The sequence below is a fragment of the Triticum urartu genome, chromosome 6 (genome assembly GCF_003073215.2).
Source record: "Triticum urartu cultivar G1812 chromosome 6, Tu2.1, whole genome shotgun sequence".
Taxonomy (NCBI): domain Eukaryota; kingdom Viridiplantae; phylum Streptophyta; class Magnoliopsida; order Poales; family Poaceae; genus Triticum; species Triticum urartu.
In genome coordinates, this window is record NC_053027.1 from 575,642,656 (window position 1) to 575,670,038 (window position 27,383).

Here is a 27,383-nt window from a genome sequence, read left to right on the forward strand (position 1 = left end):
GGCAAAGGCATATCATTGGGATGAGAAGAAACACTCTTAGTATTAAATAATTTCATAAGTTCATCCATCTTTCCACTCAAAACATTAATTTCTTCTATCGCATGCACTTTTTTATTAGTAGATCTTTCAGTGTGCCATTGAGAATAATTAACCATAATATTATCTAGGAGTTTAGTAGCATCTCCTAAAGTGATTTCCATAAAAGTGCCTCCCACGGACGAATCTAAAAGATTTCTAGAGGCAAAATTCAGTCCGGCCTAAATTTTTTGTATAATCATCCACAAATTCAAACCATGAGTAGGACAATTACGTATCATTAATTTCATTCTCTCCCAAGCTTGTGCAACATGTTCATGATCAAGTTGCTTAAAATTCATAATATCGTTTCTAAGAGAGATGATCTTAGCGGGAGGAAAATACTTAGAGATAAAAGCATCTTTGCACTTGTTCCAAGAATCAATACTATTTTTAGGCAAAGACGAAAACCAAGCATTAGCATGATCTCTAAGCAAAAAAGAAAATAGCTTCAATTTAACAATATCATTATCGACATCTTTCTTCTTTTGCATATCACATAAATCAACGAAGCTATTTAGATGAGTAGCGGCATCTTCACTAGGAAGGCCAGCGAATTGATCTTTCATAACAAGATTCAACAAAGCAGTATTGATTTCACAAGATTCAGTATTTGCAAGAGGAGCAATCGGAGTGCTAAGGAAATCATTATTGTTGGTACTGGTATAGTCACACAATTTGGTATTATCTTGAGCCATCCCGACAAGCAAGCAATCCAACACACGAGCAAACAAAAAGCAAGCGAGAAAAACGCAAACGGAAAAGAGAGGGCGAATAAAACAGCAAGGGTGAAGTGGGGGAGAGGAAAACGAGAGGCAAATGGCAAATAATGTAATGCGAGAGTTAAGAATTGTGATGGGCACTTGGTATGTTGACTTTTGCGTAGACTCCTCGGCAACGGCGCCAGAAATTCTTCTTGCTACCTCTTGAGCACTGCGTTGGATTTCCCCGAAGAGGAGAGGATGATGCAGCAAAGTAGCGTAAGCATTTCCCTCAGTTTTTGAGAACTAAGGTATCAATCCAGTAGGAGGCCACGCGCGAGTCCCTCGTACCTACACAAAACAAATAGCTCAACGCAACCAACGCGATTAGGGGTTGTCAATCCCTTCATGGTCACTTACGCGATTGAGATCTGATAGAGATGATAGATAATATTTTTGGTATTTTTGATATAAAGATGCAAGGTAAAATAAAAGCAAAGTAAAAAAGCAAAGCAATAATAAAGTGATGGAAGATTGATATGATGAGAATAGACCCAGGGGCCATAGATTTCACTAGTGGCTTCTCTCAAGAGCATAAGTATTTTACGGTGGGTGAACAAATTACCATTGAGCAATTGACAGAATTGAACATAGTTATGAGAGTATCTAGGTATGATCATGTATATAGGCATCATGTCCGAGACAAGTAGACCGACTCCTGCGTGCATCTACTACTATTACTCCACTCATCGACCGCTATCCAGCATGCATCTAGAATATTAAGTTAATAAAACAGAGTAACGCCTTAAGCAAGATGACATGATGTAGAGGGATAAATTCATGCAATATGATAAAAACCCCATCTTGTTATCCTCGATGGCAACAATACAATACGTGCCTTGCTGCCCCTACTGTCACTGGGAAAGGACACCGCAAGATTGAACCCAAAGCTAAGCACTTCTCCCATTGCAAGAAAAACCAATCTAGTAGGCCAAACCAAACTGATAATTCGAAGAGACTTGCAAAGATAACCAATCATACATAAAAGAATTCAGAGAAGATTCAAATATTGTTCATAGATAATCTTGATCATAAACCCACAATTCATTGGTCTCAACAAACACACCGCAAAAAGAAGATTACATCAAATAGATCTCCATGAGAGAGGGGGAGAACATTGTATTGAGATCCAAAAAGAGAGAAGAAGCCATCTAGCTACTAACTATGGACCCAGAGGTCTGAGGTAAACTACTCACACTTCATCGGAGGGGCTATGGTGATGATGTAGAAGCCCTCCGTGATCCATTCCCCTTCCGGCGGAGCTCCGAAACAGGCTCCAAGATGGGAGCTCGTGGGTACAGAAGGTTGCGGCGGTGGAATTAGGTTTTTGTCTCCGTATCTGATCGTTTGGGGGTACGTAGGTATATATAGGAGGAAGGAGTACGTTGGTGGAGCTTCGAGGGGCCCACAAGGCAGGGGGCGCGCCCTAGGGGGCGCCCTCCACCCTCGTGACCGCCTCTCTTCTTTCTTGACGGAGGGTCCAAGTCTCCTGGATCATATCTGATGAGAAAATCACGTTCCCGAAGGTTTCATTCCGTTTGGACTTCGTTTGATATTCCGTTTCTTCGAAACACTGAAATAGGCAAAAAAAACAGCAATTCTGGGCTTGGCCTCCGGTTAATAGGTTAGTCCTAGAAGTAATATAAAAGTGGAAAATAAAGCCCAATATGGTCCAAAACAGTAGATAATATAGCATGGAGCAATCAAAAATTATAGATACGTTGGAGACGTATCAGCAACCGGTGATGACGATGACGCTTGCGACCCATCAACGGATGTCTTTCTTCTTTGCAGGTTTATGTTCCATGTTGGTGGCCAGTTTGGCCGGTGGTGCCCATATCATATGGATTGGGTTGTATCGGTTTTAGCCTGGTTTTCCGTCAATTAACCTGGCAATCTCTCTCTTCTTAATCAATGAAAATGTCAAATCTTTTACCTTATTTCAAGAAAATACAACAATTAATCCGGGTGAAAAAAGTACCACGGTGTGGTAAATGTTCTCTTTTTTTGGAAAAGGAGGATGAACCCCAGCCTCTGCATCTGGGAGATGCATGCGGCCATTTTATTGATTATTCTCGAGGACCTTACAAAGTAGAACAACAATATGCCTGAATCCGTCATCTTAGCAACATCTGCCGCTACTCCTATCCAAATGATGAAGGGGTGCAAGCTGGGCCACATACCCAGACCTCCCACCTAAGCCTAACATCTAAAGCCGGAGGCCTCGACCGGGCCATCTTCCGGGTCCGGGGCTCAAACCGGTCTGACGCACTCACATGTGTCGTCGCCGCCATCTTCCACTGGTCCATCTTTACAGCAGATCGAGGTGACAACCTTGGCAGGTCCTCCGCCATCGACGCCACCACGACGGCAAACGACGACCTCCACCTACACGAGCCTTGGCAGGTCCTCCGCCATTGACACCACCAACGCCAGCCGACGACCTCCACCTACGCGAGTCCATCTCCAAGCAACAAACGTAAGTCCATGCTAGGACAGGGCCGCACCACCGCCGTCGCCCACCACCCACAAGCGACACCCAACCCCAAGGTTCCCGAAGCGGCGCCTTCAATAAGGGAACGACGCCATGAGCGCCGCCGACGCCCAACAAAGTTAGGGCTTTCGCCTGGGATACCTAGGGGAAGGAGAAGTGAGGAGATCGGTCCATACCGACGCCTCCAAGGAGGGGAACGACGCCCTTAGGCGTCGCCATCGGTGCGGCCGGTCATGGACGACCAGGGATTTCGCCTGAACTAGATCCCTGCCACCACCAGCGCCTCGTGTACAGAACCGGTGACTAAGAGGAAACGCGGCCCGACCAGGCTGGCCCGCACGCCGAACATGGGAGGAGGGGAGGCACCAGATTGCACGCACCGGCCGCCGCAGAAGCCACCGCAGGCCGCCAACGACCACCGGATCCCGCCGCCCGTGCTGCCAGGACACCAGATCCACCGCCCGCACGACTGCTAGATGGCCGTGCCTTGGCCAATGGAGCCGCCGCTCCAGATCCGGGGTTCCCCACACAGAAGCAAGGCAACCGAGGCCCCGCCGCCATCATCCTTGACGCCCTGGGCTTGCTCGGCGGCTGCCACAGGCGGCGGCGAGGAAGGGAAGAGGGGGGTGAGGAGGAGGTGCGGCTAGGGTTGGGAGGAGGGGCTGAAAGGAATAGGTTTTACTGGCCGCATGGATAATGACACTTTTCAAAGTAACGAGAAACGTGTGAACCAATTTGCTGATCTAAATAAACTTTAGATGTCGGTTGAAGGTGATGTAGTTGATTGAAAACTCAATGCTCCATCTGTAAATTAATATAAGAGTGTTTAGATCACTAAAATAGTAATCTAAACACTCTTATATTAGTTTACGAAGGGAGTATGAAGTAACGAGAATCGTGCGAACCAATCTGTGGTTGGATGGTTAGAGGGACAGTAGTATCTCTAACCCATTAGAATTCAAATCCTGTTACTCGCATTATTTTTGGATTTATTTCAGGATTTCTGGTGATACGCTTTCAGTGGGAGGAGACGTTCCCATCGACTACAACGCACCTACGGTGATTTCATAAATCTTAAGATGATATGTCGGCTTAATCTCTCGAAGGTGCTCATAGGGGTAGGTCCTCGTCCATAGCTTGACGTTCAGTCTCGTGTTCGGCCTCCCCCACCAGCGCTACTCTGTCACAATCAACTCCGTCTCGGGCCTCGACCTGCCGCCATCCAAGAACCTCACACTAAGCGTCGCATCGGCCAGCCCCGGCCGCGACACGTGCATGGATGAGGGCACCTACGTGCACGTGTCTTACCAATGCGTACCGCTCGCCACCACCACTGCCATGCCAGGCCGTCTCCGCGCCAGAGTTCCTCGTCGCTAAGGGCACCGCCGTACAGCTACCAGGGTTCCTGATGGACAGCCTTACTGCGGACCTACCGAGCGGGGTGGAGGCGTTCAACGTCAAGATCGGGCGATCTGCCGGCCACCATGACGCCGAGCTGGTGGCGTCGTGCGGGGTTAGGCGAGTCGGGGACACGGCCAGATGCGGTTCCGATGATACGTGATCTGATCCGAACCAGAAAGCGAATGACGATCCGGTTATTATTTCTACTCCAATCTTCATAATAGGACGCAGTCGGGGTCTCTCCACTCAAGATCAACCATGAAGATCTGTTGTTACGGACTGTTGAAATTTAAACACTAATCATATGTGATGTAATAATTTTGCTTGCAGCCAGTCAAAAGTTAGCTATTGTATGTTCACCCTCTTGTCGCGTGTTTGAATTCTCGCCTCATAGATATCGGTGTGACAACTTATTTTTGTCAACAAAACACGCTCGAGTTTTGCGGGTACATCAGATAAATTTAACTGCCAAACACGAGCATAGACACTTTATGGTGATAAAAACGAAAACAGTTTTGCTAAAGCACATTTAAAAGTGCCCTGACTATTGCACATCTAATTCATATGACATTGATTTTACATGAAGATCCGCGCGGACACTTTCTTTTGTCTTTTTGCCTTTTTATTTGTAGTGTGATTGAGTCACCAAGATGTGCAATACCTAGATTTATAGATTTACAAACACTAATCATATCCGATTTAATAATTTTGCTTGCAGCCAGTCAACGGTTAGCTATTGTATGTTCACCCTCTTATCACGTGTTTAAAAAGAATCCTCGGCCGATAGAGATCGTTGTGACAAACTTTTTTTTTCGATTGAAGGGGCCACACGGCCCCTATTTTTATTATGAAAATGGAGTTGTTTACAGGGCAACCAACCAATCATTACATCACTGATCTAGAACCACACCAGGATGCTCCAGCCTAGCAAGCCTAATCATCACATTACTGATATATATCACCACATCAAGATGCTTCAATCTATCCAAAATTAGTCTAGAAAGGGCCTAGTGTCACACTAGCTACAAAGGTATCAACAGATTAAAGGACACCAACGAAATTAACATAAAGGCTTCGAGGCTAGCAAGCATTCCAGCGCGGCTAGCTTCACAAAATCCTTCTCACACGCGGTGCCAAACCATGCCCACCTCTTAAGACATCATGAGTCACCCGCGCGATACTTCTACACACCTGATGCAGCATCTTTCGTACCCTCTTTTCTACAGATTTTTCCAAGAGTTAAGTAGGAAACAAACAAGAAAGATAATGTCAGTAGGATCTCTAGGCATAACATTTTGAAAACAGGATTTGTTCCTTGTTTTCCATATAGACCACAAGAGAGCAGATGTACCCAATAAAACAACTACCCTATCTTTGCCAGTATAGCTAGACAACTAGTTCTGACATTGGTCGAAAAAAGACATTGGGGCTCTCTAGTTCCCTAGAGCACACCCCACAATATTCCACGGGAACTTAGTTAAGGAACAAGAGAAAAATAAATCATTCGCACTCTTATTGCCTAGAGAATTGAAAGATGACCCATATATACACACTCAATGGCGTTCGAAACTGCAGAATTCTACATACGCTCACACTCCTGCTTAACCTTGTCCACAACACTCAAGGCAATCCACCGTAGAGGTTTCCAAGCATCTCCAGCCGCTCTATCTCGCCTCACACGTTCTCATTATCACTACTGCGGAAATGGCTAGTAGTGGCGGGTGCAAAATAGCCATCAGTGGCGGGCTACGGGCCCAGGCAAGCCCGCCACTACTAAAAGGCCATCAGTGGCGGGCATAACATCTTGCCCGCCACTGTTAATAGGAGCTGCTCGCCACTACTAATGTGTACACCTATGACGAGCACTCCATACAGACCGCCACTAGTGCCAATTCTAGAAAAAAAAAATGAACATTTATAGTTCAGTCCACAACAATGAGGAGATTTACACATACATCCATTCAAATGCTCACAGTTCATCACACATACAACCATTCAAATGCTCACAGTTCAGTCCACAGCTATATGACATGCAATGTCCAGCACATATACACAACTTGGTTCAAAAGAAATCTGCAAATACAATATTCCAGCACCTCGTAAACATAGTTTAGTTCAACAATATCGAACATGCATGTTAAAAGGAAGATCAGATTATATCAAGATGTGTTCATCTTATTTTTCTTTGAATTCTCTTTTAGAGCTAAACCTACAAAACAATAGAAAAAAAAAAGAGGATTGTGTTCAAGACTACATCTCTTGCCAAAGCTGTCAATGAAAATATGATGTCAACTATTTTAAAATAAACAATATAAATTACTTAATAAATATGTTTGATAAACTCACATAGAGGTAGAAGTGGAGGCATATCAATATCGACCCAAATGTCGATATTATTTTCGATGTCATCTCGAGGACCAAGATCGAAGGTGACATGCATACCCTCATGAAAACCATACGCCTTGCATAGTGTGGCCCAATTTGAGCAATCAAAATGGGAGTAGGTCACCGCAATGTATAGCTTAGTGTAACCATGTTGGGTCTGGAGGTGAACTTTCTTTATCTCCATATTCTCATGATCTTTGAACTCCAGCTTCTCCAAGACATACCGTCTCGCATGGCAGGGGACACGCTAGTTGATGTGTAAAAAACAGAAATTACATGTTGAAGAAGCAGAAGTCATGCTTAATTAGAAAAAAGATTTGCCGTCGTTGCGTACCATACAAACATCGAAGGTCTCGTTGAGCTTAATAGTGAAGCGCTGACCATCTTTCAGGAGAGGCATGTCGCGCAGACCCCGGCCGTCGTCGCAGTAGTCGCACTCAGGGATCTTATCATTGTCAGACATTTCCTATGTTCATAATTTGAAGATTAAAAATTGATCGACGGCAATTACCTAAAACTCAACACGCAGATCACTATTCAGCACGGGTTGACTGTCGATCTGTCGAGTCTTTCCTTGAAAACTCTCATCTCACGTGGTGTATATGGTGGGCACTCCCTCTCTGATATAATAGACCGTCAGTGATGGTCGCTCCTCCCTTCCTTCCCGAGTGCGTTGCACCAAAATGTCTAGCACACGGGAACGAAGGAGAAGCGACCCCCACGAGAACTATCGGGATTCTTTCTCTCTGATATTTGCGTCCGTCAGTGATGGTAGCTCCTCCTTTCATTCGAAAGTGCATTACACCAAAATGTCTAGCACCTTCGAATGAAGAAGAAGCTACCCCCACGACAACAGTCAGGATTCCTCTCTCCCATATATGGACAAGGAGCCCTGACAGACAGAACGTCAACCCGTTACATATATGGACCAATGACATAAAAAGTGCCTATGTTCTGTCGGGATGTCGATTAATTCCCGTTCCGACAAATCATGGGCACTCGATATTTCCTACTTTCTAGCACAAGTCATGCCAAAATTCACGAAAAAATTCGGCATGACCTTCGCTAAATTAGGACATATCGAGTGTCTGAAATTTGTAGGAACGGAAATGAATCAACATTCAAGCAAAACATAGGCCACTCTCGGAGGTGTTCCTTGCAAAATGCATCTATGCATCCATTTTGTCAGCATTTTTCAAAATCAATAATGAAACAGAAGTGCATATAATAGGGAGTAGCCTCATGGATACTTTCTAAAAAAAACTAGCTTCATCACATTGTCACAACTACTGACGAAAAGGGGTTTCCCCCCGCTTTAGATTATAAAGCAATGTCCAACCGATACAACCAGCTTGTTGGGGCCGTACGACAAACAAGCCCAAAAGAAAAAGGAGAGAAAGAAAAAGGAGACAAATGCCAACACCGGAAGTTCAACTAAGCAAAGATGGCCGACATCCACTGCACCGTCCGGAGAAGTACCACCGCCCGCCAAGCACACTGAAGCCTCGCATACCAAGCAACATCTTCATGAATAAATGCGACGACAACGACGATGCTGCCCGGACAAGTCCTAGGGTTTCGGTACACGAATGGCAGTGGGAAGGGGTGTCACCGACGCCCCTCAGGAGGGTCCGGCAACGCCCATGGGCGCGGCCGCGCCGGTGGTGAACGAGCCGCCAGATATTTCTCCCGCCCCGAAACCACCACCACCACCCCATACAATCGAAAGCACACCACCCAACATGCCGCCCACCAGTCTGTGCCACCACGGATACCGCACCATCTTCACCGTCTCAGTGAGGTCACCAACACGAGACCTGGAGGTAGGACGAGAAGACACCGGGCTCGGAGGCTAACCGCAACGCAGCCGACAGGAGGGAACAACCTCCACCGCCGTGCGGAGCCGACCAGACGTAGTGACAGGGACTTGCCAGGCCACCACCGGCCCGGCCGGACCCCAACGGGTCCGGACAGTCCCTGCAGCCACGCTGTACCATGCCGGCCGCCGGAGCCACCACCACCGCAGCCACAGCCGCCTCGTCTCACCACCAGGGAGCCATGCCATCACGCCCTGGACCGCAGGCCTGCCCCAACCCAGATAGGGCCCAAAAGGGCCCAGATCTGGGCCGAGCGGGCGCCGCCGACCAGCCGCCCACCACGCCGCCCCGCAGCCAACGGCCACACCGCGGCATCGAGCGCACCCGAGGCCCGCAGAACTCCGCTGTCGGGCCCCACCGCCGCCAGCCAAACAACACCGCCGCCGGGCAGGAGGGAGCCCTGACACCCCTTCCAGGCGCGCGGGGAAGGGATGTCCGCCGCCGTCGGCGCCACTCGAAGGCACCGTCGGGAGGCCCGCTGCCGGCAGCGGCGAAGGGAGATGGAGGAGAAGGGGGTCGAGACAGGGAGGGAGGGGGCAGGGGGGCTCCGCCCTGGGGGGGCGAAGGAGCGCGGGGGGAGGGGGCGGGGGGAGGGAGGGGGGCCGGGGGGCGTGTGCGACGGCGGCCGGCGCTAGCGGGAGGGGGCGAGTGTTGGCCGTCGGCGGCGGGGGGAGCAAGGGATGAACCCTAGCTCGTGGGTCGTGGGAGTATCCTGCGGAGAGGACTCTTTTTGCTCGGGGAATACTCATTGTCACAACTACTCATCTACTACTCTACTGCATCTATAAAAACATCTACATCATCATCGACATCAACGACATGGGGATTTGGCTGGTCTCACCTCGAGGATGGAGGGGGTCGGTGACGGGGACGATGCAGGGGCTCCTTGATTTCTGCAAAACAAAATATAAAAAACATTATTATGCTAATTCAAAAGACCTACATTTACTAAAAATTGTATTACTAGTTTTTTTTACTGAAAATTTTTATTACAAAAAATACCCTAGTTCTAACATTGACATCTATCCATCCATCCATCTATCTATCTATCCAAAGCATTACTAAAAAGCCTAGTTCAATCCATCCATTTATGCAATGCAGGAGAGAGGGAGGGAGGGAGGGATGGAGGTTGAGGGTCGTAGGGAGAGGTGGGAGGGAGGGAGGAGGGAGAGGGTAGAAGGGGTGGAGGAGGGAGGGAGGAGGGTCGGAGGGATGGAGGAAGGAGGGAGGGAGGAGGGAGGAAGACATACCAGGGGAGCGATGGCGGCAGCGGGATGCAGCAATGTGGCGGCGGCAATGCGGGGGGCGGCAGTGGCAGCGACGGGGATGGAGATAGAGAGTGGAGATGGACAGTGAGGGCCGCGGGTGAAGATAAGTTAGACTTACCAGTAGCGCTGGATAGAAAACGACGCTACTGCTAAATTTTGTAGCAGTAGTGCTGGCCTGTTGACCGGCGCTACTGCTAAGTATGGCCCACCTTCTGGCACCGTGCACAAATAGCAGTAGCGGCGGTCATCCGACAAGCACTACTGCTAATATATTAGTTGTAGCGCTACTTTTCAACTGCCACTACTACTACGGTCAGCCCCGATGGACGAGGATGGATCCACTTAGCAGTAGCGCTGGTAGGCTGTCCAATGCTACTGCTACATCTATACCTGTAGCGCCGGTTTACAACATGCACTACTGCTAAGCAGCAGTAGTGCCGCACCCCAAGCCCGCGCTACTGCTAAGGTTCTATCTATGAGCTTTCTCCTAGTAGTGTTATATAAAGAGTAAGATTAAAAAGCATGTTTCTCCTAAGTTATTTTATCCCCATGAGTTGCAACAAAACGGGGAGAAAAATATTTTGCAAACAAAGTCATTTGATAATCTTGCTGATTTGTTTACAAAGTTATTACCAAGTTCTTTATTTGAGAAGTATATCAACGGAATTGGTATGAAACTCCTTAGATCTTTGATATTGCACTCTTTTCCTTTATACTATGTTTTTTCTGAATGGTTTCTTATGGAAGGTTTTTAATGTGGCAATAGTAATACAGACATGGTGATATGTCACTTTCTCTCTATTTTCCCACTGGGTTTTTGGAAGGAAATTTTACGGCATATTCTACATATCTCTTCATATTTTTCATACAGGGTTTTTGGAGGAGAGTGATCATGATGATGATGATCAAGATGTTGATGATGATGTTTACAAGAATAATTGAAGCAAAGATTAGAAGGAGTGTTAGGATTAATTAATTAAATGGAATCTCTGCCCGTGGAACCGACATGCGGTTTCTCTCCCAAACAATCGCATCCTAATGCAATAGACGCATCGTTCTCATCTCGTGCCTATTGTAACCATCGCGCATGTGTGCCGCGCCTCTTCAGGAGGTATAAATATGTCCATCATCATTGTCAATAAACATCGATTGTTACTATTCATCACACAGTTTCTTCACAACGGTCTTGCATTAGTTTGAGTTTGGCGTAGCCGCAATACAGGTTTATACTTACATATTGTAACGCCCCAAGACCGGAGCTTCAGATGCCTTCCATATATTCCGGGTTTCGCCGTGTGTTTCATTTGTGCCTGCCCTTTTATTTTTATTTTTTTTGCATTGCATCATGTCATCATGCCATCTTCTTATAAATCTTCTGGAAACTCAACTAAATAAATGGCATGGATATTTTGATCCATTTAAATCAAGGGAATTCACATGGTGATTCTCTTTAAAACATATCCTCTCGATATTTAGAGAGCTATAGTAAATATTCCATTTATTTGGAATTAACCATAACACACTTACAAAATTTCCTTATGCCTTTGTTATCTTAATTCTTGATCCCCAACTTTGCCATTTCCTTTAATGTTTTGCTTTTGTCATCCATGTTTGCATTGTGATCATTTCAAGTGTTGCTTTTGTGCTTCTTGTAATGTTGCATTTCATCATGCTCATCATGTGCATTGTGTGTTTCATGCATGATCACCCCTTGCATCACCCTTCCCCTCCTCCTATGGTCATTTGTATCTTCATCTTTTCATCAAGACCTTTCTCCACGTGCAAACCTTATCACTTCTTCCTTTCTTTCAAATCTTGGCTTTCATGCCAAGTGGCATTATTTGTGCCTCCATTAATGTTCATTTATTTCCTGATAATCATGCACCATGCCTTATACCTCTCTGTCAAGTATCATCCATTTTGAAGTTGTTTTGGTTGGGTTCAAAAATGACTCAAGTTTGAATTAAATTCAAACTTGAATTATTTTTCTATCTCTAAAATGTCCAGACCATTTTATTCAAATTGTGCATAAATCCAGGATCTTATAAACCTTTCCGTCGCAGCCTACTTTCTTCCTGATCTCCCTGTGCATTTCTGCTCTTGTTATTCTGCCTGAAGAGCTAAGGAAGAGAGGTGAGGAGAGAAAGGAAGAGCAGCCCAGCAGCAGACCTCGCAGCCCACATGTTTCTCTCCCCAGCCGGCCCAGCCCAATGCCCCAAACGGCCACCTGCTCCGTTTCCCCTCCGTCTCCCTCGCTCCAGACACAGAGCGCTCGCGCCGTCGCGCCGTGAGCTCACGGACGTCGAGGCCAGCGACGCTCGCGCCCCTTTATAAGCAGAGCCCTCGCCCTAGGGTTCCTCCTCCTCCCCCTCTTTCCTCCTCTGCCGCCGCCACAGGTAAGGGCACACCCATGCGCCTGCTTCCTCCACCGCCCGACGCCATGGTCGGCTCGTGATCAAGCTTTCCTCCGGCGTAGCAAGCTCGTCGCCGACCCTTTCTTCATCCACGCGCATCGAGACGCCGCCACGACCCCGTTCCTCTGCGATCCAAGTCCGGAGACGCCAAGTTCATTGTCGTCTACCTCCCCTGCTTCAACTTCTTCACGGACTCGAGGACGCCGCCCCGATCAGCGTTTCGCCTCGCCTCTGCATCACGACTCCATCAGCACCCCCACGGTGATGCCCCGCTCCTCCCCAACTCCCTCTCCGGTTTGATCCTGTCGTCGTGGTCATCTTCCCGAGCCTGCCTATTCCATATCCGCTATGGGCGAGTTCCTGAAGCTCACCTTGCATGCCCACCCTGCCTCGCGCACTCGCTCCCGCGCGCGCCCAGCGTGCTTTGCCTCGCAGCCGCCCCTCTGCTTCGCCCCTGCCTCGCGCGCAGCCGCGCCACACCACCTAGCTTCGGCCATAGCCTCCATCCTCGCCGCGCCGCCTTGCCATGGCCGCGAGAGCCTGTCTGCGCGCACGCACTCATGCGCACATGCACACGCTCATCCCGTAGCAGCACCGCCTCGCAATCCCGCACCCCCGCTGGTGCTCCACTGCTCCGGTGGTCGCCGTCGTTGGCTGCCGGCACCGTCGTCATCTTCCTGTGCGCGGTAGAGCACAGGGCTCGGCCTTCTGGGGCTGGTTCAAATGAGCCAGGCGCCCCTCTCAAAGCAAAGTCCTCCCTCTAGTGCAGCGGTCAGTTTCCCTCTGTTCTATCCAGGAGGTCCTGGGTTCGAGTCCCAGGCGCCCCTATTTTTGCCGCTTATTTACCTTTTTTTCACACTGCACATCCAGCCTCTTTCGCTCCCGGGCCGCTGCACTGTGTTGCTTCTGGCCCGCGTATGTTTTTTTCTTTCTTCCCTGAGTTTTTCTCTATTTTTAGTGCATGCATAATTACAGGAATGCCACTGCTTTAAGATGCTAATAACCAAATATCCATGCATCCAAATAAAACATGTTATATATGTAAAATGCTTAGAATTTTATCTAGTTTCGCAGTATCCAACTTTCATGCATGTTTGACCTGTTTAAAATGTTGTTTGGTTAAATTTGCTCTATGCCATGTTAAAAATGCTTTAATTCATATCTAATTAACCGTAACTCTGTTTTTAATAAACTTTATATGTAGATGGGGTAGAAAAATGTCTAGTTTAACATGGTGGCATCACTTTGCATGTTTAACAACTCTAAAATATTGTTTAGGGCAGAACCGCACCAAATCTAAAATATGCTATGGGGATTTACCGGAATTGTTGTTCGTTGCTTCCGGCCTCATTTAACCTTAACTAGATAAGTAGTTTTATTTTGCTTCACCCTCTTGCCATGTTTAACAACATTTAATATTGTTGGGTGCATAAACGAGATCGAACTAAATAAATTGATGTGGTGTTTCGTCAATATGCAACCCGTTGCATATTGTGCTCCACTTAATTTGTAGGGTTGCTTGTGCACTTTGCCATGCCATGCCTCTTTAAACCGGACATGCATCATACTTGATTGTGCATCATGCCATGTTCATGTCGTGGTTGTTTACTATGTTGTGTGCTTCTTTTTCGGTGTTTGCTTCTTCGGGTTGGATCCGGTAACGTCGAGTTTGTGAGGACCCGTTCGTCTACGTCCGTTTGTCTTCTTCATGGACTTGTTCTTCTTCCTTGCGGGATTTCAGGCAAGATGATCATACCCTCGAAATCACTACTATCTTTGCTTGCTAGTTGCTCGCTCTTTTGCTATGCCTATGCTGCGATACCTACCACTTGCTTATCATGCCTCCCATATTGTTGAACCAAGCCTCTAACCCACCTTGTCCTAGCATACCGTTGATTGGCTACGTTACCTCTTTGCTCAGCCCCTCTTATAGCGTTGTTAGTTGCAGGTGAAGACTGAAGTTTGTTCCTTGTTGGAACATGGAGATGTTGTTCCTTGTTGGAACATGTTTACTTGTTGGGATATCACAATATATCTTATTTAATTAATGCATCTATATAATTGGTAAAGGGTGGAAGGCTCGGCCTTATGCCTGGTGTTTTGTTCCACTCTTGCCGCCCTAGTTTCCGTCATATCGGTGTTATGTTCCCGGATTTTGCGTCCCTTACGCGGTTGGGCTATAATGGGAACCCCTTGACAGTTCGCCTTAAGTAAAGCTTCTCCAGCAATGCCCAACATTGGTTTTACCATTCGCCACCTAGCCTTTTCATTCCCTTGAGTCGGCCGGCTCAAGGGTCATCTTTATTTTAACCCCCCGGGCCAGTGCTCCTCTGAGTGTTGGTCCGACCGAGTAGATTGCGGGGCCACCTCGGGGCAACTTGAGGGTTGGTTTTACTCGTGGGATGTCTCATCTGAGTGTGCCCTGAGAAAGAGATATGTGCAGCTCCTATCGGGATTTGTCGGCACATTCGGGCGGTGTTGCTGGTTTAGTTTTACCCTGTCGAAATGTCTTGTTGTACTGGGATACCGAGTCTGATCGGAATGTCTCGGGTGGAGGTCTATTCCTTCATTGATCGTGAGAGCTTGTGATGGGCTAAGTTGGGACACCCCTGCAGGGATTTAAACTTTCGAAAGCCGTGCCCGCGGTTATGGGCAGATGGGAATTTGTTAACGTCCGGTTGTAGAAAACCTGAAGTTGACCTTAATTAAAATGAATCAACCGCGTGTGTAACCGTGATGGTCTCTTTCCGGCGGAGCCCGGGAAGTGAACACGGTGTTGGAGTTATGCTTGACGTAGGTCGTTTAGGATCACTTCTTGATCATACTTTCTCGAACGTGCTTTGCCTTCTCTTCTCGCTCTCATTTGCGTATGTTAGCCACCATATATGCTAGTCGCTTGCTGCAGCTCCACCTCATACCTTTACCTTACCCATAAGCTTAAATAGTCTTGATCGCGAGGGTGCGAGATTGCTGAGTCCCTGTGGCTCACAGATACTTCCAAAAACCAGTTTGCAGGTGCCGATGAGTCCGTGCAGATGGCGCTACCAAGCTCAGGAGGAGCTCGTTGAAGACCTTGTTCATTTGTGTTGTTTCGTTCTAGTTGATCAGTAGTGGAGCCCAGTTGGGGTCGATCGGGGACCTTTGTCGCATTTGGGGTTCTTCTTTTATTTTGATTCCGTAGTCGGACCTTGATTGTATTTGGATGATGTAATGCTTTATTCATGTAATTGTGTGAAGTGGCGATTGTAAGCCAACTATGTATCTCTTATTCCTTATTATATTACATGGGTTGTGTGAAGATTACCTCACTTGCGACATATGCCTTCAATGCGATTATGCCTCTAAGTCATGCCTCGACACGTGGGAGATATAGTCGCATCGAGGGTGTTACACATATGGAGAGAAAAACGTCGGTTTAGCTGTGTATCTAGTTAAGGAAAAGGCTTTCGCCCCGCTATATAGATATAGCAACTGCCCGATACAACAAAGAGTCCAATGCTGAGGAAAACAGCACAAGCATGCCCAAAAGAAACAAAAGAGAAAGAAGAGAGAAAATAATGTTAACAACGTCGAATCAGCGAAAACGATGATAACCCGAAACCGTTGTGCCCACCGGAGATGTACCACCTCGCTCCAGGCACCTCGAACCTCCGCATACTAAGCAGCACCTTCAGGAAGGAACACGACAACAACGACGATGCTGCCCGGACAGGTCCTAGGGTTTCCCCCGGTATGCGGAGGGGAGTGGGGAAGGGGAAGACCCGACGCCCTTCAGGTAGGAACGATAGCGCCCACGGGCGTCACCGCGTCGGTGCCGGCAAGCCGGCACGGATTTCATCCATCCACCAAACACCCACAACCCCGAACGGTCCGACGTGCTCCACCAGACAAGCCACCCACGAACGTGCGCCACCACGGTCTTGCCATCATCACCGCCGCCTCACCATGGTCATTGAAGCAAGACCGACGAGGACGAGAGGGAGCAGCCGGGAACGAGGAGCGGCAGCGACAACAGCCACGCCGGAGGAGACAACCTCCACCGCCATCGGCGGTCACCGACCGGACGCGACAAGGGGAGCGTACCAGGCCCTCGAGGCCCGGCCGAGCCCAAAAGGGGCTCGTGAAGCACCCGTCGCCGAGCTGCAGTAGACGCGTCGCCGTCTCCACAACCCCCCGCACGAGCCGCGCCACCACCGCCCCTGCCGGAGCCGTCGCAGGCGAGACCGAGACAGGCCCGCCCAGACCTAGATTGGGCCCAAAAGAGCCCGGATCTAGGCCAGGAGGGCACCGCCACCATCCACTGCGCCAGCCCGCCGCCAAGTGGCCGCGCCGCCGCCTCTAGGCCACCCAGAGCGCGCCGCCTCGAGCAGCCGCCGCTGCCGGAACCACCGTCGACCGAGGAGCACCGCCGCGGGACGCCACCACCCGAGCCATGGCACCGCGCGTGGGGAAGGGAAGGCCGCCGCCGCCGCCGCCAACACCATGCGGGCAGGGCCCGGTGGCGCAGGCCGGCGGCGGCGAAGGCGCGGGGGAACCCTAGGAGCGGGGAATCTCTATTTCCTTTGCAAGCTCCGTGTATCTAGTTTTCTTTGGGAAACCGGAATCGTAACCCGTGCAAAGACTACTAGTCTCCCAAAGGAAATTTCGCTCGTGCATGTGTTCATATTTTCTCCGTTGACAGAGTCCATGCATCTAGGGTTTGCGTTGTACTTGAATTCAGAAGGTCGGTGCGTTCGGGCATATAAAGACGACCCACGTGATGCACAAGTAGATATCGAATTTATTATCAAACAAAAGATACTACTAGTAGAGATCGAGATCGAGATCGAGCCATGGACATGTTGGTCGCCGGCGGCTGGTTCACGCGGGTGCTGTCGTCGTTGACAAACCTCCTGTTCATGTGGTCCATGGCGCAGCAGTGCGTTCCAGACAATGTCAGGGACTACGTCGACACCCTCATCAGCCGGATCAAGGACGCCATATCCCCCTACGACACCATCACCCTGGACGAGCACGACCCCGACTGCTTCGGCCGCAACGAGGCCTACGAAACCGCCGAGGCCTACCTCAGCGCCACCTGCGCGTCCAGCGCCCGCTGCCTCCTCGCCACCCTCGACTTCGATGACGACCGCATGAGCCTCACCATGGACGACCACGAGGTCGTCGACAACTTCCGCGGCGCTGACATCCGCTGGAACAAGATCAAGGTGTTTCCCCGCGTCACAACCATCATCACCAAGGGGCCCGCCCGCAGCGAGGAGCGCCGCATGTACCGCCTCACCTTCCACCGCCGCCACCGGGGGCTCGTCGAGGACGCTTACCTGCCGCACGTCCTCGCCGAAGGTCGTGACGCCATCAGCAGAAACCGCCACCGCAGCCTCCACACCAACAAGCCCAAGGACGACTGGTCCGGGGACTACGGCTGGAGCAGCCTCAAGTTCGAGCACCCCTCCACCTTCTCCACCCTCGCCATGGACCCCACCAAGAAGCAAGAGATTCTTGACGATCTCGAGATGTTCCGTGACGGCAAGGACTATTACGCCTCAATCGGCAAGACATGGAAGCGAGGTTACCTCTTGTTTGGGCCTCCTGGCACCGGCAAGTCCACCATGATCGCGGCCATGGCCAACTTCCTCAACTACGACGTCTATGACCTGAGCTGACGACGGTCAAGAACAACACCGAGCTGAAGAGGCTCTTCATCGACACGGAAGGCAAGTCGATCATCGTCATTGAGGACATCGACTGCTCCATCGATCTCACAGGCAAGCGCGGTAAGAAGGGCAAGAAGAAGAAGGACGACGATGAAGACAAGGACAAGGAGACCAAGGTGACGCTGTCCGGGGTGCTCAACTTCATCGACGGTCTATGGTCCGCATGCGGAGGCGAGCGAATTATTGTCTTCACGACCAACCACAAGGAGAACTTAGACCCCGCGTTGATCCGGCGTGGCAGGATGGACATGCACATCGAGATGTCGTACTGCTGCTTCGAATCCTTCAAGGTGCTTGCCAAGAACTACCTTGGTGTCGAGGAGCACGATATGTTCAGTGAGATTCGGAAGCTTCTAGGCGAGGTCAACATGTTGCCGGCTGATGTAGCGGAGAACCTGATGCCTAGGTCAAAGATGAAGGACGTGGACGCCTGCCTCGGTAGATTGGTTATGGCGCTCAAGGAGAAAGCATCTGCCGGGGACAAAGATGAAGAAGAGAATGACAGTAGTGACGAAGAAGAGGAGGAAGACGATAGTGACGACAAGAAAGAAGACGAGGATCAATAATTCTGCCCACGATAGCATATACAAATGTGTGAGTCAGTAAATGCATGCGTACATAGAGTATAACACAAAATATGTATCATTGCATCCGAATCAGTAGTCCGTAGGGTGCTGACACGAATCAGTTGGTTTATCTTCCTTTCAAGTAAAACAAATTACATTAATGTGAATTTATACAAGAGCCCCACTCACCTGCTTTGTTTGGGTGAATCTTTTTGTCATTTTTTCTCCTCAATAACTGCTTGAATTTATACATAAGTTTGTAGTACTAGTAGTAGGCTAGTGACAGAGTGTTTTTTTGCGGGTTAATAGGTAGTGTTTTTCAACCGTGCATACTATATAGCGTGCATTGATCTAGTATTATTAAATGTGTTCAAGTATGTGCGCCCAGATTTTGCTGAGATACATGAAACAGGAAGACACACTCTCAAACAAGAAGAAACGTGATGACGCTAGATACTTTTTCTGGGAGAAAGAATAGGTTTTATTTCATAAGAATAGAATTATAGTCCGCTAATGCAAGCTTAAGAGATACAACATGGAACCTGACACAGCTAACGAGGGGTGCTACCAACATAATAACCATGATTAGCTAGACAATGAGAATACCCTATTTTGCTCGCATTCTAATTTCAGAGGAACTCACCTGCAAGCTTCCATGAAATTTCTAATTCTGCAATCAAGTGGCCATAAGCAGATTGATCAAGAGAGTTATAAGAGATAGCAACAAGGACAACCAAACAGTCACACATTAAGAGCATCTCCAACATCGGCCTTATTTTTTGACACGAAAAGCGGCGAAGTAAACTTTTGGACACGAAAACTGATATATTTTTTTGGGCACGAGCAAGCGCTGTCTCCAAACAGCTATCCTAAAATAGGGCATCACCGCTCCAAGGCCGCATTGCATCTTTCTTCTTCACATATATTATCAAACACATGCAAGGTACAAGTACAGTACATGTCTTGTGAAGCTTAACTGAAGCAACAACAAACAAACAACGGCATAATAGGTTCTGGTCGCTAGCTAAACAAATTCAGCAGCACTGCATTCAATTAAAATCCAGCCATGCATACATACTGCTAGCTTCCTGTAGATCAATCAAGTTGCCTACATGTTTCAGAAATTTGTTTGTGCTACTCTTAAAAATGTTTATGCAGTGTAAAAAAATTCAAGTAATTAAAAAAATGTTTTGTACCATTCAAAAATAATGTTTAGTAACATTTAATGATTTAAAAAAAATGTTCTAACACCTAAGGACATGTACAATGGTTGATAAGACAGTCTTATCTTAAGCCTTACATGTAATTGAGAGATGACAATAGAGAAATTGGATCTTTTGCACCCTGGGGCAAATCAACAAACCCCTTATAAAGTGGGGCAAATCATCCAATCCCCCGATAAAAGTATATCTACAACGGGTTACCTCTTAACCTTACCTTCAATAACTAGCTATTCCTAAAAACGTGAAGAGACATATTGTGCTAAGAGATTATCTCTTAAATAAGAGAAAACAAAGCCTTTTTCTTATGATTTCTCTCTCCTTCATGTCAATATTTATCCTATGTGGCACCTCTAAGATAGCACCATTATACATGCCCTAACATATATTTTACGCGTTTCCTAACTTCGCACATCTAAAGCAGGTAAATTTCTAAATACATTGTACAAACTGCTGGATTCACACATTCGTGGTCTGTGTATATGTGCAGCTGAATTAACTAGCATACATATATTCATGATCAAGTCAAACCAGAGAAGTATATTTAATCGACATATCAGTTTGTAAGAAGATAGTGTCCGTATGTACTTATTTTTGAAGGGCCGTCTTGTCTTCCCTCAAACAAATAAGAAAAGGGGTTCATCTATGCATGTGTAGAAACACTCTCTCCTAGTACTAGTCTACTACGACAAACTCACACGAAAATGATGGAAACATATAAATTCTTGCAGATTCTGAAGCGGAAAAGTTGACAAAAAATTGGGACGAGCAAACCACGCCAATTGACACTTGTATAAATTTCACATAATCTATATTTTTAACTTGTTTTTTGGATTGTTTGGATTGCTTACCACATGTGTCACATGGTATCTATATTTTTAACTTGATTGCAAGTAAGATACCACAACCAAAAAGACACATGGGGCAGGCACCCTAACCGACCAACTCGAATGCAAGTGTACATATACTCTTGTGTTAAAAATTATATCTACACATGCACTTACTAACTCTATATGCTATCATGGTACATCATCTTCTTTCTTGTCATCGTTGCTAATGTCGCGCTTTTTGTTCTTGTCTTCCTCCTGTTGTTTGCCACTATTGTCATTCTCATCTCCATCTTTGTTCCTAGCAGATGATTTCTCCTTAAGCGCCATAACCAGTCTACCGAGACAGCTGTCCACGTCCTTCTCCTTCGACCTAGGCATCAGATTCTCTGCTACATCAGCCGGCGATATGTTGACCTCGCCTAGAAGCTGCCGAATCTCACTGAACATATAATGCTCTTCGACACCAAGGTAGTTCTTGGCGAGCACCTTGAAGGACTCGAAGCAGCAGTAGGACATCTCGATGTGCATGTCCATCCTGCCACGTCGGATCAGTGCCGGGTCTAGGTTCTCCTTGTGGTTGGTCGTGAACACAATGATCCGTTCTCCTCCACAAGCAGACCATAGCCCGTCAATGAAGTTGAGCACCCCGGACAGCGTGACCTTGCTCTCCTTGTCCTTTTCTCCATCGTCCGTCTTCTTCTTGTTACTGCGCTTGCCTGTGAGATCGATGGAGCAATCAATGTCCTCAATAACGATGATGGACTTGCCTTTTGTGCGAATGAAGAGTCTCTTTAGCTCCGTGTTGCTCTTGACCGACGTGAGCTCGAGGTCGTAGACGTCGTAGTCGAGGAAGTTGGCCATGGCGGCGATCATGGTGGACTTGCCGGTGCCAGGAGGCCCAAACAGCAGGTAACCCCGCTTCCACGTCTTGCCAATGGAGGCGTAGTAGTCCCTGCTGTCACGGAACATCTGGAGATCGTCAAGGATCTCCTGCTTCCTGGTGGGGTCCATGGCGAGGGTGGAGAAGGTGGAGGGGTGCTCGAACTTGACGCTGCTCCAGGCGTCGTAGTCTCCCTCCCAGTCGTCCTTGGGCTTGTTGGTGTGGAGGCTGCGCTGGCGGGCCCTGGCGATGGCGTCACGGCCCTCGGCGAGGACGTGCGGCAGGTAGGCGTCCTCGACAAGCCGCCGGTGGCGGCGGTGGAAGGTGAGGCGGTACATGCGGCGCTCCCCGGTGCGGCCGGGGCCGTTGGTGACGATGGTGGTGGCACGGGGAACCACCTTGATCTTGCTCCAGCGCATGTTGGCGCCGCGAAAGTGGTCGACGACATCCTCGTGGTCGTCCAGGGCGAGGCTCATGCGGTCGTCGTCGAAGCCGAGGGTGGCGCGGAGGCAGCGGGCACCGGACCGGCAGGTGGCGGTGAGGTAGGCCTCGGTGCACTGGTAGAAAAAAGCCCTTTAGTCCCGGCTGTGCAACCGGGACTAAATAAGCGCGACTAAAGACCCCCCCCCCCTTTAGCCGCGGCTCTTACGGACCGCGACAAAAGTCTTTAGTCCCGGTTCTTGTGGCTGACCGGGACCAAAGGCCCGCCACGTGGGCGCCCGTGGTCCGTCGGGGCCGAGGACCTTTAGTCCCGGCTCTCGTGGCCAACCGGGACTAAAGGCCTCCTCCGCAGGTTTAGGGTTTTAGCCCCCCTAAACCTGGTTTCTTTTTAATTTGTAGTGTTTTATTTGTTTTATATTTTATTTTGTGTTTTATTTTATTTTTGATGAAGTTTCAGTACACATATTCTACGCTTCTATATACATGCATATGAAATTTCAAACAAGAAGAATTCAAGAGGAATATATAATATATATTCAATCTCGGGTGACCATATACAACTTCGAACAAGTTTCCATACACAATTAGGATGGATGACCATATACAACTTCGAACAAGTTTCAACCTCGGGTATGCATATAAATTTCTTCGTCCTCGGTATAGTGTTGTCCTTTAGGATTGATGACTTCCCTCATGAAAAATCCTGCTAATTCTTCTTGAATTGGTCGGAAGCGAGCTTCTGGACTAAGCCTCCTCCGCAAGTTATCCGTCGCGTTCCGCATGCTAGCTGATGCCTTCCGCTCAGTGGTTTGTCTCCGGATGTTCTCACAAACATAGTATCCACATAGATCGGTCCCCGATGGCTGCTTATCCACATTAACTAACTTTCTGAAATCTAGCTCATGTTTGAATTCACCGACAGTTTCTTCTGAGAACCGTCTCCAAACCCTACAGGGCAAAGAAAATTAAATGAATAAGGGATTTATTAGTTAGTTGATATTAGGAAATGAAGAGACCGATCGATATAGAGCTCAAATGATTGAAAATAATTACTTTTGCAGCATTTTTCTCATGTCGGCCCAACGCTTTGGATCCGAATCCTTAGAGTCCATGATTAGAACTGTGGAGGTGTGAAGTTCAATATTTAGCAGAATCCAGTGGAACCTGCGGACACGTTACATGCACAGTCATGCATAACTCATCGATTAGACATACCATGCATGGAGTAAACAAAATAGAATGGGCACAAGAGAGAAACACTCACCCAAAATGGTAAGGAAATAGAATATGACTTTTGAGTTGATGCTTTTTAAGAAACTTGTACAGGTCTTTCTCCATGTCTTTGGGGTGATGTTCTAACACATGTCCATTAACGATATGTGGGTCAATGAACCCAACATCATGGATGTTTCTTATTTTGCATTCCCAAATCTTCAATCTGCATAATAGCGTACGCAACAATATAGTTAGGACAATATATATATATAGTGCAGGCAATGAAGAACGAGATGAGGTAGAAATAAATCACTTACAGAACGTAGCAACTCAGCATAGATTTGTCGAGGGCGCGCAGATTGAACAGCTGGAATAATTCACTCATATGAACTTCTACAGAGTACCGTTTGATGTGATGCTCATGTGTAACATCCGCATAAACATATTCTTTGTCGGCCCATGTTATGAATTGCTTGTACCAACGTAGCAGATTTCGCATTTGTGTTGGTAGACTATTTTCCTTCTCAGGCTCGACGAGAGGCCCCTTCCGCACATATTGTAATGTTATCTCACCTACAGGCGCATCCTCAAGGTCTAAGAAGGCACGAACAGTCAAACCCATCTCGGACGCTTGTTTCATGGCAGCCGCTACAGTCAATCCAAGTGCTGCCGCAGCTGCTATGATCTCGGGGTCCTCTTCCGGACCGGCTTTCACTATGAGCGGGGGGATCGATTGTTTCTTCTGCATCCCGAGCTGGTCAACTTGTTTCCCGCTTTTTTTACTTTCTTCCTCCTTCAATATTTTTGCTTGCCTACGAAGTTCATGTCCATAGTCGTCAGGCATATTCAGCTCGGCTTGGGACGGTGTCGTCAAAAAATCCTTAGCCCACTTCTTTTTCTTCTCAGTGAAGCTTGGGCTCAGGCACTTTTTTCGCCTTCATATCCGCCTTCCATTTCTCATAATCAGTAGACGCGGCCAATGTGAGGTCAGCTTCACTAAGTTCCCCAGGCCTTGGGAGGAGACGCTTCAGCGATGGCTCCGGTACCCTTGTGGTCTTAGGTACATAAGGGTCCGGGTTAATAGTCCAGGAGCAGGTTTCCTTGCTGTCCGCCTGCTTCTGCTTCTTTGCCGGAGGTGGATTGGGGGGCGTCGTACCCGCCGAAGGAGGATTGGGGGGCGTCGTACCCGCCGGAGGTTGTGGATCGGGGGACGGCGTCGAATGGCGTGAAGGAGGTGTAGGTGAACCACCACGACCACCACCACCGCCACCACCGCCACCACCACCACCACCATCGGAGGGGGGTGGACTTGCTAGCCTTGGCGCCTCGGTCTGGAAACACTATGTACTTCTTTTTCCATAGAATGAACTGGCGCTTGACATCTCCAAGTCTGCTATCCCCTTCGGGTGTAGGTTTGTCAATCTCCAGGTCCTCAAACCCTTGGACTATGTCTTCCACCGTGACACAAGCATAGCCATATGGAATGGGGTTGTTGTGGTGGAGTGCTCCAGGTTTACAGGGTAAAGCACTGCCGCTAGCTACCTTCGTGGAAACGTCCCCCACGGGATAATGCAGATCACAGTCTTTCATCTTCTTTACATCATCCACGGGGTAGTGAGGCTCCGGTGCACGAATCTCGATCATCGGTGCACTAGCACCAGGCGGGGCATCCGTGGAAGCCACGCTGCTTCTCCGCTGCTGGCTTCCGCAATCCGCTTCATGATCTTCATGCGGCCCTGCAGCCGATTTTTCTTTCAATAGTTCATGCACGGTCTGCTTCAACTCATGGAGTTCCGATGCAAACTTCGTCATAAGATCTGCATCCCGGTCCGTCTTTCTCTTACGGCTTCTGTAACCGTACGGGTCATTGTCTTGGGAAAACCCTACTTTCCACGAAACTTTGCCTTTGCCTCGTACACGTCCTCCGTGTTCATCATTCCCGAGGGCTAAAGTCAGTGCGTCTTTCTCTCTGTTGAACTTGATCAAGCCCGCTTGAGCTTGGGTCATTGCGTCAATAAGGGCTTGGGTCGGAGCAAAGCGTCGATGCCGGTGAACACACACCCCTGTCTCCGGGTCTAGCGATCCCCCATGCCCGTACCACCAGCTTTTGGCCCTTGGGTCCCATCCCTCTGTACCTAGAGGGATTCCTCGCACCCTCAGGTCCTCCTCCATCTTCTGCCACCTAGGGTCCGCAAGGCGGTATCCTCCTGGCCCCATAATATGATGGTACTTTTTCTTAGCCGCATTATCCTTATTTTTTTCGATATTTCCTTGAAATGGTCCGATTGCTTTTGCCTCACAAATTCTGGCCAATCATCTTTCAGTTTCTCATATTGTCCATTGAAATCCGGAGTCTTGCCCTTGTTGACATAGTCACGGGTTAAATTTTTCTTGAAGTTCCGGAATGCATCGGCCATCTTCTGAAGAGCGAACTCTTTAACTAGCCTCCTCCTCTGACGTCCACCCGGAACCTCGTTACCGAATTCATCGACTTTGTTGTATTCCGGAGGTAGAATGAAATGTTCCACAAGCTTTCTCCAGCAATCCTTTTTCGTTCTCTTGTCGACAAAACTGAAACCAAGACGTGCCTTCTTTGGCTCTTTCCATTCCTGGACGGTGATCGGGACGTTGTCTCTAACAACGACTCCGCATTGGTTGACAAACTTTGAGGTGTGCTGTAGGGGCTTGCCGGTTTCACTGACAGACTCAATGGCATATGTTTCTCCTGTTTTCATCGCCTTGGATTTGCCACGCTGCTTTGTCGTACTCGATCCGGAGGGCTAAAAAAAGAAAGAGAGTCGCGCGCGTTAATACATATGTATTCACATTTCAGTAAGTTTGTATCACGAGAGGCTCTCAATGTATATATATACCTCGCCGGAGGTGGTTGCTTCTTGCAATTGGAGATCGTCGGTTGTTGACGGTTGACCTCCGTCGACAATGTCCGTTCCTTCACCTTCTCGATCATCGTCACCGTCAAGGTTCATATAAGAAGAGACTACATCCTCTTGTTGCTCATATTCTGAGCCCGGCACATAAGGAATCTCGTTGTTGATGATGTCCATTAAATAACGTTCAGCCTCCGGATCCCTAAGCGGCTCAGTTCTGTCGTCCGCCATATGTCACTCCTGCATGTAGTAAAAATTCTTTAAGTATAAAGGAATTAAAAAATAAGATTAAGGGGACATAGAGGAGGAGGAATTAAAAAATAAGATTCTTTAAGTAAAAATTCTTTTTTTCTTCTTCTTCCTTTCTTCTTCCTCTTTCTTCTTCTTCCTTTCTTCTTCTTTCTTTCTTCTTCTTCCTTTCTTCTTCTTCCTTTCTTCTTTCTTTCTTCTTCTTCCTTTTTCTTTTTTCTTTCTTTCTTCTTCTTTCTTTCTTCTTCTTTCTTTCTTCTTCTTCCTTTCTTCTTCTTCCTTTCTTGTTTTCTTTTGTTTTTCTTGAGTTTTTTCTTCTTCTTTTTCCTTTCTTCTTCTTTCTTTCTTCTTCTTTCTTTCTTCTTCTTCCTTTCTTCTTCTTCCTTTCTTCTTTCTTTCTTCTTCTTCCTTTTTCTTTTTTCTTTCTTTCTTCTTCTTTCTTTCTTCTTCTTTCTTTCTTCTTCTTCCTTTCTTCTTCTTCCTTTCTATTCTTTCTTTCTTCTTCTTTCCTTTTTCTTTTTACTTTCTTTCTTCTTCTTCCTTTCTTCTTCCTTTCTTCTTCTTTTTTTCTTCTTCCTTTTTCTTTCTTCTTTCTTTTGGTTTTCATTTGGTTTTTATTTGGTTTTCATTTTTTTCTTCTTCCTTTTTCTTTCTTGTTTTTTCTTCTTCCTTTTTTTCTTCTTTCTTTTCTTCTTCCTCCTTTTT

At 47.8% G+C, this 27,383-nt stretch overlaps 1 protein-coding gene and 1 pseudogene across 1 annotated transcript; one reads left to right on the forward strand and one right to left on the reverse strand.

The window, feature by feature from the left end:
• The first annotated feature begins 17,555 nt into the window (after positions 1–17,555).
• On the forward strand, positions 17,556–18,955 carry LOC125517108 (annotated as a pseudogene).
• A 2,239-nt stretch (positions 18,956–21,194) lies between these two features.
• Positions 21,195–22,430, reverse strand: LOC125517109 (AAA-ATPase At3g28510-like). The gene has a single exon (XM_048682298.1). It carries the CDS (start codon positions 22,359–22,361, stop codon positions 21,195–21,197), a length of 1,167 nt encoding a protein of 388 aa, XP_048538255.1. The 5' UTR covers positions 22,362–22,430.
• Positions 22,431–27,383: the final 4,953 nt, after the last annotated feature.